A 19,353-nucleotide genomic window follows, 5' to 3' on the forward strand; every position below is an offset into this window, starting at 1 on the left:
GTGGATGATACTTCGATGTATAAATAGCTATTAATTAGATTTAAATGGATCTAAGGGTGCATTTGCTCTAACCCTATAAAAATTAAAAAACCATATTACTCTTAATCGTCCTTTCTTCATTATTCAAATGTTGGAGTTATCTAACTATCCTTTTTTTTACATATTTTATATGAGCCTCATTTTAACAAAAATGAAAAATTTCTGGAGTTATGAATAATGAGGAAAAAATATCAAGTTTTAATTAATTTACGTTGCTAGCTTTATTCCCATCACTTCCTAATAAAAACTCTTTGAAAAAGAAAATATATGTACATACTGCATGGGTATAAAAAATACGATTGAGTTTTTGTGTGCAAAAATGCTAATATTTATTCAATTTATTCTTCAATCATTATATAAATACAAAATGAACAGCTACCCACATACACAGTGATTGTTTAAATAAATGTGAAAAATGAACTATTCCTCACCTCAATAGTTGGTAAAGTATTTAATAATGTGATTGTATATAAGTAGAGTTGTAGAAAATATGACGCAGGGGATATTTTTTACAGTTGTGAATCTAGGCAGTATTTTTTGTTTATCTTATGCTAGAATTATTGAAGAGAAAACATCAAATTATTATATCACCAAGAGAGTGCCCATATAAAAGCTGTATAGTAATATTGATGATTAGTTTTAGCTATAACTTCTTTTTCGACTCTATATAGAGTTGGGGTTTGATAAGGTATTAATTCCTTCATATGATCTTTCTAAATAAGTAGATTTTTTTTTTTTTTTGATTTCTTTTCTTTTATTTTTACTTGCAGCAGTAAAACTGCTAGTAATAGTAATGCTCTTTTTCCAAATATTTTTCAAATTGAAATGTTAACTTTGGGTTCCTGTAATGTTTTAAATGCTTCACTGCCGGGGTAACTCTATAATACTTGTATAACAAACAACATTAACACAGATTACGTTACCTTACACCTTTTCTTCGTTACGTATGCAGTTTGTTCTTCCCTTCGTATTATTTGCCTTATAAGGGCACCTGTTGCAATCCTTTTGTATCCTTTATCAGTATTTTTGTAGGCAACATAATTTTTGAAAAATAATTGCTCAAAAGTCATCATTTGGGCTTTTTGGTTAGATCCTTGTTTCTCCCTACTTTGAGAATTCAAGCGTAGTAGCATGTAATGAAAACTATACCAAGAATCATCCAATTATATTGCCATTATCAAGATCATTAAACTTTGTTGTTAGAATAAGCATGTTTAAAGCGCGCACTTTCTTTTCTTTTTTTCTTTTTTTTCAAAGTAAAAATAAGTTAATATATTTCTAGTAAGATTTATTTTTTTAACATTATACGTGTAGCACATATTAAAAGTATTGATGCCATAAGAGAATAAATTATATGTGATGATTATATGGCTTTTAGTACTATTTCTGCTTTTCTAGAGAAGTAATTAAGCACGAGAAATATAATTTAATGCTCATGAAGCAATGAACTAATCTAAGTGGATATAATCAGGGATAAATTCAATAGAAATATTCACTTTTTTACTTTCTAACAAATTAAAATATACTCTTTTACACGGAGATATATAAAATATTTCCTAGAAAGTTGGAAAAGCTTTTTCTAGTAGTTAATATGAATAATATTTTTTTATTTTTCAAAGCTGTTGTCATCATTGTTTAGTTATTGAAGACAAAACAACTAAGTAATACCTTTAGGGTGTATTAGATAAATTGGGATCAACTTTAAGGCTCATAACGAACAAACTAGATGAGATAAGACAATATTTTTTTTAAATTATTTGAATGCTACATTTAATGACATTCATTTATTTATAATGAGATCCTCCTTTCTTGATAATCGCCACAAGGCGACGGAAACATTGACAGCCCCGAGCGACCTCTTGCAGATTCAAATTTGTACGCGTAATTGACTTCTTCAGGGCCTCCACAGAAAAATAATACTAGGCACAGACGTTACTCTCCATCCTTCCCCAGAGATATACATCGAATGGGTTGAGATCCAAGTTATTTGCAAGTCAAAAAATGAGGCTCAAAATGTGAGGACCTTTAGTGGCCAAGACATCCTGCACTTTTTTGGCCTTGTGGGCCGGTGCACTGTATTGGTGGAAGGCGTAATTTACCTACTCCATCAAATCAGAGAGTGAAAACTTCCTCAAGTACCTTCAGGTACACGTCTGTCTATACTGTTTTGCACTTTTTGAAGAAGTGTGTGAGGGGAGGGGGTATGACGTACCCTCGCTGTAGATGATTCAAGGATCATGGTTCCGTCTGGCTCTCCGTATTCATGATGGTGTTTACCTCAGAAGGGAATAAACAGATCCATATATCCTTCCAGCGGCAATTGTGAAATTTTATCTTCTGAAAAGAATATCAAGAATCCTCCAGTTTACTTCATTGAGTTAAGTTTTTTTCCCCTCTGATCACCCTGGTCCCCTTGAAGTCCTCAGAGATAGAATGTTTGACATCCTTTCCCATACAGAGATATCCAAGGTTAATACTGATAACTTTCTTGACGGTCATCTTGCTCACGTTCCTGGTATATTTAAGCTTGGCATTTGTATCGATGGACTTTTTAAGTACTGCACAAACTTGGGGAATTGTTTTTTGCCAGCTCTTACCTATTGATGTTCCATCAGTTGTGAAATTCATCACAAATATAGTAAACTGTACTTTTTGAGTTTTGAAACGCTTGATAATCTCATGTAGAGTGAATCCCGCGCTACGCAATTCGTATATATCAGTTCTTCTGGTTTCCTCTATCACTAACTGTCGACTCATTTTTTTGATTTTGTTTATACTAACTATACACGTGACTATTTTGAACTAAAGGAATCTTTATCACACAGCGTATAGAAGCTAAGATTTAAGCGATATAAGTTGTTCAAAATATATTTGGACCACACTGAAATGCACGTGCTTATTATGACGGAGATTAATAATGAGGGTTTGTCGGAAGCTATATGTGCAAGTCCTCGTTGGACTCATAATAGAATAAAGATCAATATTGAAAAAATCCAGCTTATATGTACTTACGATATAAGGAGTGGGATTTGTGTTTATTTCCTTTCTCTCGACTGTTTGCAGCTGATCCAATAAAATGTACGACAGTTAAGAGGCTCTCTTCAAAAAAAAAAATCAAATCAAATTGCCAGGATTATCATGTTAATATTGGCTTTTTATATTTTATATATTGGTAGGACATATTTTATAAATAATTGCTTATACATATATAAAGTACAAAATAAGTATAAGAGGTACATTAATATTTTGTTTATCTTTTTTTATAATTAATAGTAATTTAGAAGAAAACTATGATACAACTATGGAAAAATTGTTTACTCATCTAAAATATTTTTTTTCTTTTCAAATTGCTCCTTTTTGACTTATGTTGACTTTGGCGGTAAAATGCAATTTTTTTCTTAAAAACAATAATAAAATCTCAAAACTGCAGGTTATCAGTTTTGAAACTTATTTTAATACTTCCCATGTTTCAATTGGCATTTCTTATAATATAGTGTATATAATTCTTAAGTCTAAGATCCGAACATATTTAAATTTCTAAGTCTATCACGTATACATATATCATTTATTATTTCATAACATTGATTACTATATATATCCAAGGATAAAAAGAATAAATACACAGGCTACAAAGGCTCAGCGTGGGGATAGCTCTAATTAATATTTTGCAACTTTTTGTCAAATGTGTTAATATTCAAACTCAAAGTATAGCCTTCAAAAAAAATATTCATTCAGACAGTTATATTATTTTGATAATGATATAAAAGCATAAATCAACATTATTGTTTTTTCTGTTTTAGTAAAGGCATATTAAAACAAATTTTGAATCATTTATAATTAATTAACAAATACATATGCATCGTACATTGTAGGGAAAAAATTATAATTAATTACTCATTAATATTCGGAATGTGCATTTATTACAAAGAATATTTAAAAAAATAGTAGTTATTCTTTAATTGTCAAACGCAGCGGTTAGTTTTGCTTTTTTTATAGATTTGTACTAAACAAATTGATATATGTCACTCGTCAGCACAAAATCAAGCTACAGTTGTTTTTCTCATCATTTGTATTCTTAGGCAAAATATCATAAATTTATCATCAACAAATTATCGTTATAAACCCTTTAGGAACCAAAATTTGATCGTTGCGATTATATTATGATAAAATAACAGATTCTTAATTCAAATAAAGGTTCTGAACTGTAGGTAAACGCTAAGTTATGTTAACTCATTCAACAAATTTGAATAGATTTGCCAATAATTGACTCAATATGTATATGAATGATTGTGTTTATGTTGAAGCACTACTGACCACATACAATGAATGTTTATCTTCTGTATATATATATAAAAGATAAAGTATGTGTGGGTGAGTGTGTGCAGATGTCCTTTATACGTTCCCACACCACTGAACTGAAATTGCAGGGGGGGGGGGGCTTATCCTATACCAAAAACCCCAAAATCGTTTTTTTTCACCTCAAGGAGAGTAGATAGAGGGTCGAGTTATTGTTCAATAAGTGATTCACATTTCCAAAAATAACTAGACGAAAAAATACGTTTTTAAATTTATTCAAAATCAAAAAATAATAGAGTAAAAAAGAAATCGATGATGAAAATTGCAATTTCGTTTATATCAAGTAGAAAAATAATGAACTTCCAATCGAACATAGAATTCGTAAATGAAATAAAGTTTGTAGAAATTTCTCTAGTGATTCGTTTGCATATAAATTTGCCAAATAAAATTGATATTTAAGAGAAATATCTGTCATTTTTTTCAAAAGTTTACATTTTTTTTCATTTTTTCTCTCTTATTTCTTTCCATTTTTTCATCAAATGCCAATTTTCAGTTTTTAAGAAAAAATTCAACAAAACAATGTTTTTTTGCAAATAAAAATGCAAATGTAACCTTGAGTTGGAGTATTTTCAATTTCCGGAACATTTTATTACATGATTCTGGTAATATTTGCAAAAGTGAACCAGTTATAGAGTGTTATTTTTTCGATAATATTATTCTTCTAACTTTTTTTTTTTTGCAAGTACAAAAAAATATTGATAAGTTTTTTAGCCAAGAAATGCTATTAACGTTGTTTTTGCAAAATTAGTACAAAAAGGTTTTTTACAATTTTCTTAAAAGAATTTTAATTTTGGGAATTTTTTGAAGTAAATACAAAATGGACTTATGATTTAGGCAATTTTTTATATTCTTATATCTTGGTATGGTATTTGAAGTTTATAGCACATTAATTTTTTTTTGTATTCATAATACTTCTACTTAGGTTACAAGAGGCAATAAGAGTAATTTTTTTTTTTTTTTTTTGGGGGAGAAGTTGCTATTTACCTTACTTAACTGGATTGATATAGTGATAAGAATCCAAGAGAATAAGAATTAGAATTATCAGAATATAAAACGCTACAAACTAATTTTAATGTTTTTTATTTATGACAGAAAATAATATACAATATATATACTATGTGATAAGCAAATAATATGCAACGAATGCTGTCATCGGTATAAAAATAATAATGATTGAATATTGATGTCACAAATAATCAAACCTTAATTTATAATCACCCTATTTAGCAATAAATTGGCAAGGTAATTTTACCAAAATATTTGGGTATACATTTAATTATGGGAATCCCAAAGATTTCTTTGCAATGCATTAATTTTATTTATCTATTAATATATACAGACTCACACTCAAGGGATCAATGACATTAACTATAAACAATTTCTATAACTAGACAGTTTAATTATTTTTATTGTTAATTATCATTTATCATTGTGAAAATCATTAATTGTAACAAATTATTATCCGCTCTATATTTTAGAATTAATCAATCAATTTATTATATTTGATTATATTGTATGTCAAACGATTATTAATCTCCTTTGAAATATTGTCAAAGAAACGTCTTCATTAAAATTTTAAATTGTTTAAATGTAAAAATGTATTTTACGAAACTGCAAATTCTTAATCATGATATAGGCAGACCTGTCGATGTATAATGTAATATTAGTCATGTTACTCATACAAAAAAAAAAAAAATATTGTTATTGTGTGTTATAATATTTTGTAAATTTAATTTCAAATTTTGTGTTGATTTTGATTTAAGTGATCTACTTCACTATTAAAATTATCATAATTAACTTATCGCCTAATATTTATACACAATCCAATCAATTTATTTTGAATTAGTTAAGTTAATTTCATATTAATTTTTAAGTTTTTAATTGAATTGGTTACTTGTCTCATTCCTCCTCATTCATTACCTTAGATGTCATTCCTAACAAAATGATAACGAAAGCTTTGATGGTTAGTATTGGTTGTAAAGTGAAGGACCCTTCATCAATCACAAGGCGAAGGTTTGAATGGCAATGGCATGGAACATGCAGATCCAAAAGTCATTATGAGAACCCATTTACTGACACATGTCAAAATTGGATGAGGTACAGACTAGGGACGTCTAGTATTTTTAGAAATAAGTCCTGGGAAGATCCTAAGTAGAGAATTTGTTATTTTTGTCAAAAAAAATTGGAGACCATTTTTCATTTATTCTACCAATGTATAAAAATTAACCCGACGCTTAGGATGGTGGAGGAAGATTTGTGGAGAAACTTTTATGCTAGATGGAGTCCCTCGGATTAGCTCATTGCAACGTTATCACGGTGTAAGAATAGGTGGAACATTAAGTGTCTAATTGCCCAAGTGTAAGGTATAATACACGCTGTGAAGCACAACTCCCTTCTTGGCTTTGTGATTACGTCTCTGAAGCGATATTAATTCTTGGCTTCCTCTCCAACGAGGGGGAATATTAAAGAGTAATACTAATACCATAGACAATATGAATATACTAATATAGTATTTACTAACGGTTACTTGTCAGAACTGTCTCGAGAACCTCACTTCTTGATCTGATTAGTTTTGGACATTGTATGTTTTCTGTTTTGGATTACAAACTTGTATGATTTTTGACTGATGTGTATAAAAAATCTCTTGTCTAGTGATTACAATAAACAATCAACTTTAAAAAAAAGAATTTACAAGAATGAAATTAAAATTATTCACTGATAAAAATTCAATAATTTATTCAACATTATCTTGTTTGAATTGGTACTCTTTCTTTCCCAACTTATTATTTTTAATAATGCTTCAAATAGAGAGAATAAAATCAACAGGTAAAATATCATATTTATAAAATATCTCTGCGTTCTGTATAGCTGGAATAAATAATACTAAATCTAATTCTTTTTATATGTTTTGTAAAAGTTAAATAATGGAATTATTTTTTACGACTTCTTAGAGAACATAACGATGACAAAAGAGTCTTCATGAGATAATGATGTAATATAATAGACAAAAGAGGAATAATATTGTTTATTTGCACTATAAGAATGTCTGTGTAAAATTTAATATTGATATGTTGAATATTTAGAGTTGCATAAAAGTATGACCTGCTAGCATGTCAATATAAAATAAAAAAATAACGTAGTAACCTTTTAATTAGAAAATATTTTAGAAGGTGAGTACTTTAGGTGGCATGACGTTTTATTAGATCAGCCTCAAGCAGCTGATATAGAAATAAACAAATATCAATCCCACTCCTAACAGAGGAAAGGATATATAGGCTGGAATTACTCGAATTTCGATTCTCAATTCTATGCTGAGTCCAATCAGGACTTAAAGTGTGGATCATCTAATCGTTAGCAAACCGAGAGAAAAAAGTTAAAGCGCAGCTGTTATTTTGTTTTCTTCGTCATTTGTATTATAACTTTGTCAAAAATCCTCATTAATTAATAATGTTGACGTTAAAACAATAAAACCGTCGTTAGCTCGGACCACACGTTCACAACGTCCCTAGAAAAGTATCATTGCATTTTTACCACCTATTTGGGTAAAGTCCGAAATGCCTTCCTTACCCAAGCTCTCAGGGATATCACATTCTCAGAATCAAGAAAATCGATTATTCTTGTTGTTGCTGACAGATCCAAAATCAGTCTTTCATGATGCTGCAGATCCAGGAAAATACTTTGGTTCACAAAACACTCATGTATAACTTAGTGTTCACCTTCAGCCTTGGCATGTTTGTGAAGGTCGGCATTATGTGAACTTTGCTGCTAACAGTGCCAAGAGTCATAACATAGTACTTGGCCTTTATAGTCCTAAAAATTTATATAGACTTTTTGCCTACCATCAATTGTTCCTCGAGTTATATTTCTGGGTTTGACATAAATTTTTATCATCCGTGATGAACCAGACATGATCTATCGCGGGAGGCTTCTGTTTTAACTGAGTCAAAGCTTTGGTTCGGTTGGCCCTTTTCTTCCTGTTTGATAGGGTTAAAAAATGGCCCTTGCGGCATGCATAACTGTTATACCGTAGCTCTTCATTGATGATACGATGGTCAGTTGAAAAGGACACTATGTCTATTCTGCCATCAATCGTATTAATCGATTAGCCTAAATTCTTCTCAAAATTTGTGTTGCTTTTCCATAACAAAGGATGACTTTGGACGATTTTGGCTGCTTCCAGATCACAAGAATTCTGGAAAATCATCGTCAGTAGGACTCCCTATCTTGCTCGATGAATAAAGTAATGTACCTAACCGTATTAGCAAAAAACGAGTCGTCTAATTTAGTATTTTTTACTTGCACAATATACACAAAAGTGCAAAACGTTATTTTTCCTCATAAAACATAAGACGGGATATGTTGTTGTAAGGTAGAAAAATGAGCAATGGATGTAATTGACATTTGTAACTGGTTTACTCTCAATTAGAGTATGTTAGTATTAAAACCAGAAGAAATTACTTTTAAAAGAACTACTCTTTACCTTCATACCTCTTACTCAATCTCCTATTTTTATACTTAGTCTTCATGAGCACACACACTACGCACTTGTCATTAACTTTTACTTAGATGTTCCCTTCACAAGAAATTATTAATAATGATAACTTGTTATTTTTTTCAATATTGTTTTATAAATACTTTATACTTTTTTAAAATTTGCTAAAAGAGGACGTACGACCTGGACTATCTATAATGGTTTAATTTTAAACTAGAATGTTAATTTATATTTTTTAATAATACAATTCTTCCAGTTATCAATTGTAGAGTTATTTTATCGTTCATAAAAAAGACGATATGTCAAAAAATTTAAAATCCTTACAAAAAGTATCCCCCGCTCTCAAAGTGATATTTTATATAACACTTGGAATATTTGTTACAAATTTGCACATTAAAGTCACAAACTAAATATAAATAAGTTGTAGGTTGTTTTATTTGGACATATATTCAGAATATTAAACATTTTTTGCACACAAAGTAAGAGAAACCCATTTTAATACGGATCGTTTACATAAATAATACCTAATATAAATCAAATTAATTTTATATTAAATTTAGTTTTTTATCGGATTTAAAGAATTGGCCTTATTTAAAGGTGTATAGGATAATATAATTTATCGTACATATTAATATTTTATAACTGAGGTACAAAAATACACAAATTTAATAATAAATCTACATAAAGGTCTACCAACAAAGGAACATACATATAAAAGAAAGTATGGATATATGAAAGTATTTAATTTAATTACAAACATTCAAATATATACATGAAAGAAGAGCTGTGAAATCGGCGTAGCTCATGGACAACGCGCTCAGGAAAAATGATTATCTTCAACTCAACGTGTGTAGGTCATTCTTACAAAAAGAAATGTGGTTATGTATATGTATGGACTTAACACAGGATGCCTAGGTTAGATAGAGTAAACGTAATATTATTATGTTAACTAATGATTTATATCCGGTGTATTTTTTAGCAAACATGTTAATTTGTAATTGGTTATAAAAATAAGGATTTTTCTTTTCCTTAGCAGTTGTCATTATTATTTAATTCCTGTGTTGTAAACATCCTTTCCTAAATAGATTCAATTATATTCCAAACCTGATTGAACATTCGTGTGGTCTCATAAAAGACGGAGAATAACCCTGAGGATTTGTTGTGGAATAATAATTGTAAGTCCTTGTTGGACTCTGAGTAGAATTGGGCATCAATATCGTACTAATTCTAGCAAATGCCCTTATGTATGGGCTTTTCTCCTTCCTCTCTTGTCACAGCTGAATTTAGCTGATCTAATAAAACGTCATGAGCATTATTATTTATTACTTCCAAATTATCAGGGTTATCATGTTGATTTTGGATATATTTTTTGTACATGCTCATTGTAGACTAGATATTCATAACTAATGTTTACTTTTACTTAATGAGTGCAACTTCATCTAACCAATTAAAAAGAGGAAAAAAATAAGAGCATATCCACATACAATGTAAATCCATCTAATCTGTATTTACTTTTAAAGCTTTAACAAAAAAATGTATTATATTTATTAGTGTTGAGACTAAATCTTCAGCAAATTACTTCTTTTTTTCAAATTATGTCATAAATGATTTTTTGTTGGAGCAATTTGTACCATTATTTTGGTCAAGACTACTATTTAACGTCACCCACACTGCAACGTTTTCCAAAACAAAAAAAACACAACAACTGGTTCACTTCAAACTATATCTCTAGAAAAAAAGCTCCTATGATCTAAAAAGATTAAACAAAAGTTCTTATACTTATTTTTTTTTTTACTTTTTCTAAAAGGAAGTAACACAAATTGTACAAATGAGGCAAGTTTTGTTTTTGTTGCAAAATGACAGTACACCTTTAAATCATATTACATAGCTGACACCCCCAATTGTCGATATACCAAATAAAATATACTTCGGTTTTTTAAATTTACTTTTTTTTTCTTGTTCAATCAGAGTCATTTTTAACAAAAAGGTGTAAACTTGGATAAGAAAATCTCTTATTTCATCCGTACATATGATTGGTTGATTATTATATTAGTTATTCGTGATTTCACAATGTTTGAGTAATCCAGAATAAACCCAGTTCCAATTACCCCATTCAAACAAACTTTACGAATTTAAAATTCTTGCAAGACATTATATCTGATAGGATTAACTTTAGTTCTCTAAAATGACTATCTTTGAACTTATTGGCGTTCAAAGTACTTTCCTTATTTCAAATTATGAATTGTAAAAAAGTTTTTTTTTAATGTGAAATAATTGAAGTAATTAATTAATTTCCATACAAATCAAGATCTAAATTTGCAATTGGTTTTATTTTATAAAAAATTTTGTGAAACTATTTTTATTAAAATGTATTTTCGATGGCAGATGCACTATTTAATACATAAATAAGTATCGGCCGGATCCAATTTAGTCTTGCAAATATGTCATAAAACTTATAAAGTTTGATCCCCGATGAAATCACTCAACATAATTTTTTTTTTTTTTTTAAATTAGTTCTCTTATTTATAGTCCAAAGGACCGGTTCCAAAGACTGATAGGACTAGTTTTATTACAAAAATAGACAAAACTAAATAAATAAGAACTAATACAACATTAGTCTTGCTTATCTTGTCTGGCTTAATACAAATTATCTCTAAATAAGCTATAAATTATTCAATTTCTGCACTTATTGAAGATTATTCTCACAGTTGGGAAGAATTGCCTAACACCCAACGGATTTCGTGTCTTTTTTCTATTCTTTTTTTGTTGTTGTTGTTGACAGATATAACAAAGCTTCACATCATGTAATATATGCATATATTGATTATATATGATCAAAATATTACGCTAAGTGCATCATTTCTACCTGATATGTGTATATATTTTGATAAATAAAGTCTTTAGAAATCATATGGTATATTTGACTCAATTGGCTTTTTATGAAAAAATAAATTGATATTTTTCATTAAATTACTTGAAAATCCTATTTCTGCTTTGATCATAATGATTGATTTTATAAGTAAATACATTATAATCCCTGAGGAGTCAAACCAAAAAATAAAATAAAAATAAATACCCGAAAATGTAGTTTTCTTCAACCTAATATAATTTAATGTTTTCATAGAAATATAAAATATCTACATAATACTTATTTACCATGTCAATTGTATATGTACATAAGTGTCAATGACCTTAGATAACGTTAATAACATTCTTTGTATTGTATGTATAAATATGTTTAATTATACGACACGATATAATATTCAAATTTGCAAACTGTACTACACACATATATATAGTATTAATAAACAAGAGATTATATTATTTAAACGTGGAATATATATTAAAAAACTAACAAATACAGCCGTAGTACTTACAATATATATTATGTACATTATACATAACTAATTCTGCCCCCTCCTCCCCCCTTTGTGTTTTTTTTTTTTATTTAAGGACACACAAAAAAAATTAATTAAAATATGTAAATACTTAATATTATTATTTTATATGTAAAAATACTTTTCTGTAGAGCATAAAATGTTGTATATAAAATTGGAGGCGCAAAGTCTTGTTCCCGCCTTGTCATAGTGGTCTTACAAAAACCATCTCGAAATATGATCCATAGTGCATCATTATACCAAATTAAATACTTTTTTATGATTACATTTTTTACAATGTGTAAATTAAGTGTCGAAAATAGTAGTTGAAGAAAAGAATATTAACTTTTGTTAACTGTAGAGGAAATATTATTTATAAATTAATAAACTAATTTCTATCAACTGGGGATGTACTGCAAGTTGAATTTTGCTGCTCAACTGTTTCGAGTTTCTAAAAAACACTAGAGTAACTAATGAGCTATACAACATTTACCCACTTGAATAATCTTCACTCTCCCTCATACTTTGTGCATTCTAACAAACTCGTCAGTCCTAAAATAGTATTTTTTATACAATTATTGAAAATTCCATTTAAAAATTGGTTTTCCCTTTTCTATTAAGTCAAAACAAGATTTTCATTATTCTTAACCAGTTCTGATTCCGCAGATTGCATCGTCCTGGGGAAGTAAAACTTTTCAATTCAAAATAAAAGAAATACGTTTAAGAAATTAAAATGCTTTAATGTGCTTCAAAAAGAAAAAGGGGGAGTCGTATGTTATGACGAGTTACGAGTAAATACTTGCACTTAAGTACATGAACTGAATTTTTGGTGTCTTTTTTGTTTACTTCATTAAACTCAAATACCATTGGACTAGTTTTCCTCTTGGCACATCACTACTGATACCCAATAAATGTTGTACACAGAATAAAACATATTAATCGGTTAGATATAATCATTAGAGTACATTTTTCCCCCAAAAATTTGCTAATAACTAAAAATCCCCTACAAAAATGGATACTTGAAGTATTCAACAAATTTATATTGAAGATAGACAAAAAATATGATACACATAAGAAATTACAAGGATGTTCCTTGTCTTTGAGGTGGAAGAAACTGAAGTTTAAAAAAGGATCTTTTAGAGTTGTTGTCTGTGGAATCATGATCCATTGAGAGTATTGGTTGATTATCCCCTTTCTGCATATAATCTTTTTACAGGACGACATGATTTAAAAAGGGGAGCCAAATGAAAAAAAAAATGTGTTAATTCTAAGGGGAGGAGAGAGGGATTCTGACATTATCCTTCTAAAAAATTTAGAAACAATCTTTCTACAAAATCCAGTAACAATCTTTTACAAAAAATAAAAATATTGTCATTCCATCTGCAACTAGTTTTATGGCAAAAGCTACTAAACTATTATGAGCAATTGTCCTGTAAGACCATTTCGAATGTATGTATAGGTCTATAAATCTATCATTTGGGCCACGTTTTTTAAGTCATGTTTAACTTTATTATCTATTTTTGTGATATTGGGTTCAAATATAGAACTCAGAAGATGCGCTTTTGGACTGCAAACCACCAATAGAGTAGCCTTGTTAGATAACCGAGAATAATAATACATTTTAGGGAGTTAAATTTGGTAATTTGTAATTACTGCAGAATAATTTTGTGTTAAATTAATATTCTACAAACAAGAAACGTTTTTGTTGGCAGAACCTCTTGAGATGATAAAAGGAATTGCAATAGTATGAAGATCTTAAAATTTGTATACAGTTCTTGGAAATAAGTTTAATTTATTCCTTAAACATGGGCTGACATTTCACGTGGAAATATACCTTAATATTTTGTTATTGAGAAAAATTATAATTTCATAATTTCCATATCGAAATATAATTAATTATTATCTCTTGTTTTCAGATTAATTGGTATCGACGTATGAAAAAACTCTATGAAACTGATCGCCAAATTATGAAAAACAAGGGAAACCGAAACGTACTATATATACGATCCTTGAACACCAACGATTTTGGAAACTACTCGTGTCGAGCAGAAAATGAGTTGGGAAAGGCACGAACATATACTTCACTCTCAGGTTAGTAACCAATCTTTGCAACTTTATGCATTAGAAACTAATAGTTCTTCACATTCAAAATGCAAATTAAATATCGTCAAATAAGAAAGAAAAATGTCCAAAATATATTTGGTAACTTTTTTTCTCATTACCTTGAGGCAATGTGGAAATAATATATTAATTCTTTTCTTTTTTGTTTCTTGCAAGTACGTAAATAGATAATTTTCTAGTATACCATATCATATCATGTTTTTTTTTATATTATTCTTATCTCGTTTACTTTGATGGAAATAAAGTTTAATTAGTTCTAAGATAATAGAAAAGTCAACAATCGAATCCAAACACTTATATGATTACATTTACTAAGAAAATTGCTTTATGATTAAAGATAATCTTATTGCAATCAAAAATCTCCGAACCAGTAATATAAAAAATATATAATATAATATAAAAGTCTACATATTTTTGGATTTAATTATAATGGAATTCAGGGATTAGGCATATGGATCCGATTAAGGGACTAGAGTTAACATAATATATTCATACAATTTGGTCAAGACTCTTGAAATTTATTAATATAAGTGGTATTAATGCTTATACATATTGGCATAGGCAGTTGAGGAAATATATTTAGGATTTCGACTTATAGTGGTCAGTTTTATTTTTTGTAAGCTGTTTTCTTTAAGACAGATTTATCATTTTTTTTTACCATACAAGCTCTATCTGGACATCTAAATAACTTACTGCGGGTTTGTTTTTATATTTAATGTAATTAGTCTCGAAGCAGCTCCATATTATGAGAGGAAATACATAAGTACATCATGCTTATAACATTTGTCTTCAATCAAAATGAACATTGTTTATATAAGCAAGGCGTTGTTATGCCGTCATCATGAAAATGAAGAAAACGTCATATGTCCTCCCTATTGTAAAATAGTAAAACAGTTAAATTCTAACATTATTGGTTAATGGACATAATTTCAAAGTTTTTTACCTTTTGGGGCAGATGTCTTGACCCCAAGAAATTTTCTAATAAAGCCAATAGATTTACAATTTATCAAAATATTATTTTAAGGTAGGTTACAGCATTTATTGTGTATAAATACAAAAATATATACATTTAGACGTACACACGCACGATAGATGTGGTAACCCACCCTTACAGAATCAACATTAACTTACCTTTTATTTACAACATTAGACCTCATTTAATATATCTTTACAACAGGGAAAAATATTTCTGAAGCTCAAATGAAAAAGTTATTATTTTTTTTAAAATTTGGTGCTACATTTATTATTTTTGATTTTATGTTTTTTATGAAGATAAACGAATAATTTAAAACAATTATGCATTGACACTTCGCCAGCATTTCTTATAGACATGATAATAGCACACACGTGACTTGGAAATTGTGTACAAATTTATATTTTAACATTTTATCATAAAGAATAAAACTACAAATTGCTGAAAAAATTATTTAATTTACAGCAAATTTATCTAGGACAAAAAAAAATGCTCAGTTTGACAAAAATGTTAAAGTCTTAACTTAATATATAAAGTATTTTTTAAAATATGGAGTAAAATATTGAGACATAAAATTTAAATAAATTAAGTAGTAATAAACAAAAGCATGTTGAAGTGGTGGAGTTGTCACCATTCTTTTCTTAAGCATCATGGATATTATTTGGTTGCAGATTTGGTTTTGGGTCGTGGAAAAAGTAGGAGGTGTAGCTCATGCTCATGTGTCATCTTGGACTCTTTTGTACACCTATCTAAACTCTTTCATTCTGACATCAAGTGAGTCTGCGATCAAGCTGTGCCAACTTCTTGCGGAGAATCACATGTCGATACTCATACTTGATGTCGTAGTATTTGTCTAAATAGTAGATATACTTGGAGCCAATGGTTCACTGAAGCTTCTTCTTGATACTCTACTTTTTTTTTCATCAACTTGTTGTATAAGTGATTCTCCATTTTTTTACAGTTGGTAGCTACTGAGAAAATAACAATTAATAAATATATTCATACTTTTGGAATCCAATATAATTAACCTTTAAATTTCTTGGACAACATTAACGTCTTTGTACCACTAAAGCCATGCTTTGCTAAAGTTTAAGAACCCCTGTTCCAGATTATATACGGTTATCCAATTATGTGATATTTCATTTGACATAATATTGACATCAAAATAATGGCCTAATACAATTCTTTTCAAATATCATTTATAAACTTTGGAATTATGTGATTAACTTATTGTTCTTTATGTCCTGTAAATATTGATTATTTTTATAAAGTGTTATATGAAAATTGATAAAAAGAAAGGCTTTATTAACCAACAAGATACTTAACACGAAAAAACTCCATAGTTTCCAAATCACTTTTCCACTCATATAAAACAAAAACAACAAAATAAGTAGAACAGCTTTTAAGAAAGGTAGAAAAAAACACTTTATATATATTTTAGAAAATACAGAGTGGTCCATAATGAGAGTCGTATTCACTTTAACTTGATTAAATTCAGAATAATGTGTGTAGATATTTTGTTTACCAAATCGGAATATTGTAAAATCAGGATGGGGCCCCGACCACAAAGCAAATCAAGAGAAAAATTATTACAAAGAAAATTTGAGGAATGGAATCGTCATAGCTCAGTGACAACGTGCTCAGGAAATATTATTCTCTTGAACTCAATCTGCGTTCGATCCCAGGTGATTCCTAGAGAATGAAATATATAATACTTTATGTAAGTATATGGATTTCACAATAAAATTACTATGTTAGATTGAGTAATTGTAATTCTATAATGCATAGTTATACTTAATCGCTGCAACTCCATCTTACCAATAAAAGAACATAAAAATGAGGACTTGTGACATATAACTTTTTGGCCTCTCTCTACACCGGATTATAACCCCCTTGGCTTAGTAATGTAGGAAATAGTCGAAAAGGAGGCCAATACAGTTTTCAGTCACATCAAATACTCCCTAATGGTGGGACACAGAGGGAAAATATTATTTAAGAATATTGAGCATACTAAGTGCAAGTATTGGCTAAGTTATTCATAGCAAGGGAATGACGCAATGAATGACAATTTGTTGAATTATAGTAAAACAATGCTAACCCTGAAAAAAAGTAATATCAGATCCTCTATATATACCCACGATACCCTGGAGAGGTTGCTCGAGAAATACTTTTAAAATGTTCTATTTTCAATATTAATGTAAAAATGAGGACAATCTTAAGTTCCTCTTCACTGAACAGGTGATCCAGACCCCTCTTCAAATTGTGCCCTCTACTTCTTGCTTTCCTGGAGAGGTATTCTTCATCATTCTCCATCTTGGCCATCCTGAAAACCAGGCTTTTGAAGCACTTTGCAATGATCATAATACTCTCAACTTCAACGTCAGCATATAGAAGATATGAGCTGCGTTAATATTTGCCATCTTTCTCACTCATGATGACGAGATGATGGAATATGTCTTATTTACGGACAAAAGATGCCTGAAGTACAAACTATAATCAATAAATCTTCCTACATTAATTAGAACATTATCGCTAATTAATCGTCCACGTTTTGCAAGTAAACTCTTTACTGAAAGTATTGGCAATAAAATGTCGATTTAATGGAATAAAAAGCCTTTTTCTAAATATTAGCTTGTAAAGTATCCTTGTTCACCATAGGAGAGTTAATATCTTAGAACTAAGAAATAACTGTGTAGCAATGAACATTTTGTAACTTCCTCAAGGTCATATTAAAAAGGAAAAGAAAAGTAAAGTAAATATAATCGATTTGAATTAAACAAAGTATGTCAACGCCTTATAACTTTGAGCAATGCCGGGTACTTCAGTAGGTAGTTAGTAATATTAATATGTAATGATTTTTTTATGGTACACTCCTTTTTGGACCACGCTGTTGAACAGAAATGTTGTTGTTTTCATTTATGATGTACTCAATATTTTCTCAGAGTATAAAAAAATAAATATATATATAGTTAAATATTGTCAAATATGTCTTTGTTCTTTTTATCATATTATATTATTATTAATATTATGTCTCTTTTGTATATCCGCTCAGCTCATATAATTTTTTTTTCTCATTTTCGTTTTTCGTTGTTTTTCTTTATTTTTACGTCTCTTTACTTCTTCATCCCCCCTCCCTATCATTTATGTCAAACGAAACTTCATCAAAAGTTTTACTTATGTACATACATAAATGTATATGTCTCTTGAACAACAACAGATGCTCTGTTGGTCCAAAGACTCTGACAAAAAGAGCTAGAAAGAAAGAGTGAGGAGAAAAGAAATGAAGAGATGAGAAACAAAGCGAAAAAAAAATCTATAAAGATGTTTAATATTATTAATTTTTCATACAAGGAATTTTTTTTCGGGAAATGATTTCTTCATTTCCTTATAGTCTTATATCTACTTCATATTTATATATATGTATACTATATACATATAGTTACCCTTATATGAGAAATATTGTAATATATGGATTTGATTTAAGTGTTTTCATATCATCAACATCACATCAACTCTGGATATATATTTTCGTACATATTTATAAAACATATTAGTATAAATGGAAAACAATTATTTATTGTTAAATATTGTGAAAAAAAATATGACATTCATATTATGTATAGTAAGAAAAATAGGCAAACAACTGAACAAAAAAAAGCTATATACATATACAGTAAAACAGCTCGTCTGATAAAATGGTTTTACATTAAAACGATGGAACAATAATTATTTTGAGCACTCTTGAGAGCTAAATAAACTATCTGTTACTTCTTTTGGGGCGTGTTTATCGACTCCAATGAGGGAAATATTTTTTCTCTTTCGGCTCCACCTTCAATGTATGTAAATTATTAATTATTTATATACTTTATTTATCCGATTTTTATAAAATGGTACTTCATTAGATCCTAAGTTTTTAACAAATTCCGGAATTATCATTTTGTGCCTTTTATTTCCTTATAAATTTATTGTAATAGTTTATTTAAAATATTGATAAA

General features: G+C 28.9%; 1 protein-coding gene across 1 annotated transcript in view; it reads left to right on the top strand.

The window, feature by feature from the left end:
- LOC121132216 (lachesin) overlaps positions 1 to 19,353 on the top strand; it is a 209,693-nt gene that overhangs the window by 169,640 nt on the left and 20,700 nt on the right. The window contains exon 5 of the mRNA XM_040727608.2: positions 14,181 to 14,355. Coding sequence (XP_040583542.2) covers positions 14,181 to 14,355 — 175 coding nt within the window. The remainder of the gene's footprint in view (positions 1 to 14,180; positions 14,356 to 19,353) is intronic.

The sequence above is a fragment of the Lepeophtheirus salmonis genome, chromosome 2 (genome assembly GCF_016086655.4).
Source record: "Lepeophtheirus salmonis chromosome 2, UVic_Lsal_1.4, whole genome shotgun sequence".
NCBI lineage: Eukaryota > Metazoa > Arthropoda > Copepoda > Siphonostomatoida > Caligidae > Lepeophtheirus > Lepeophtheirus salmonis.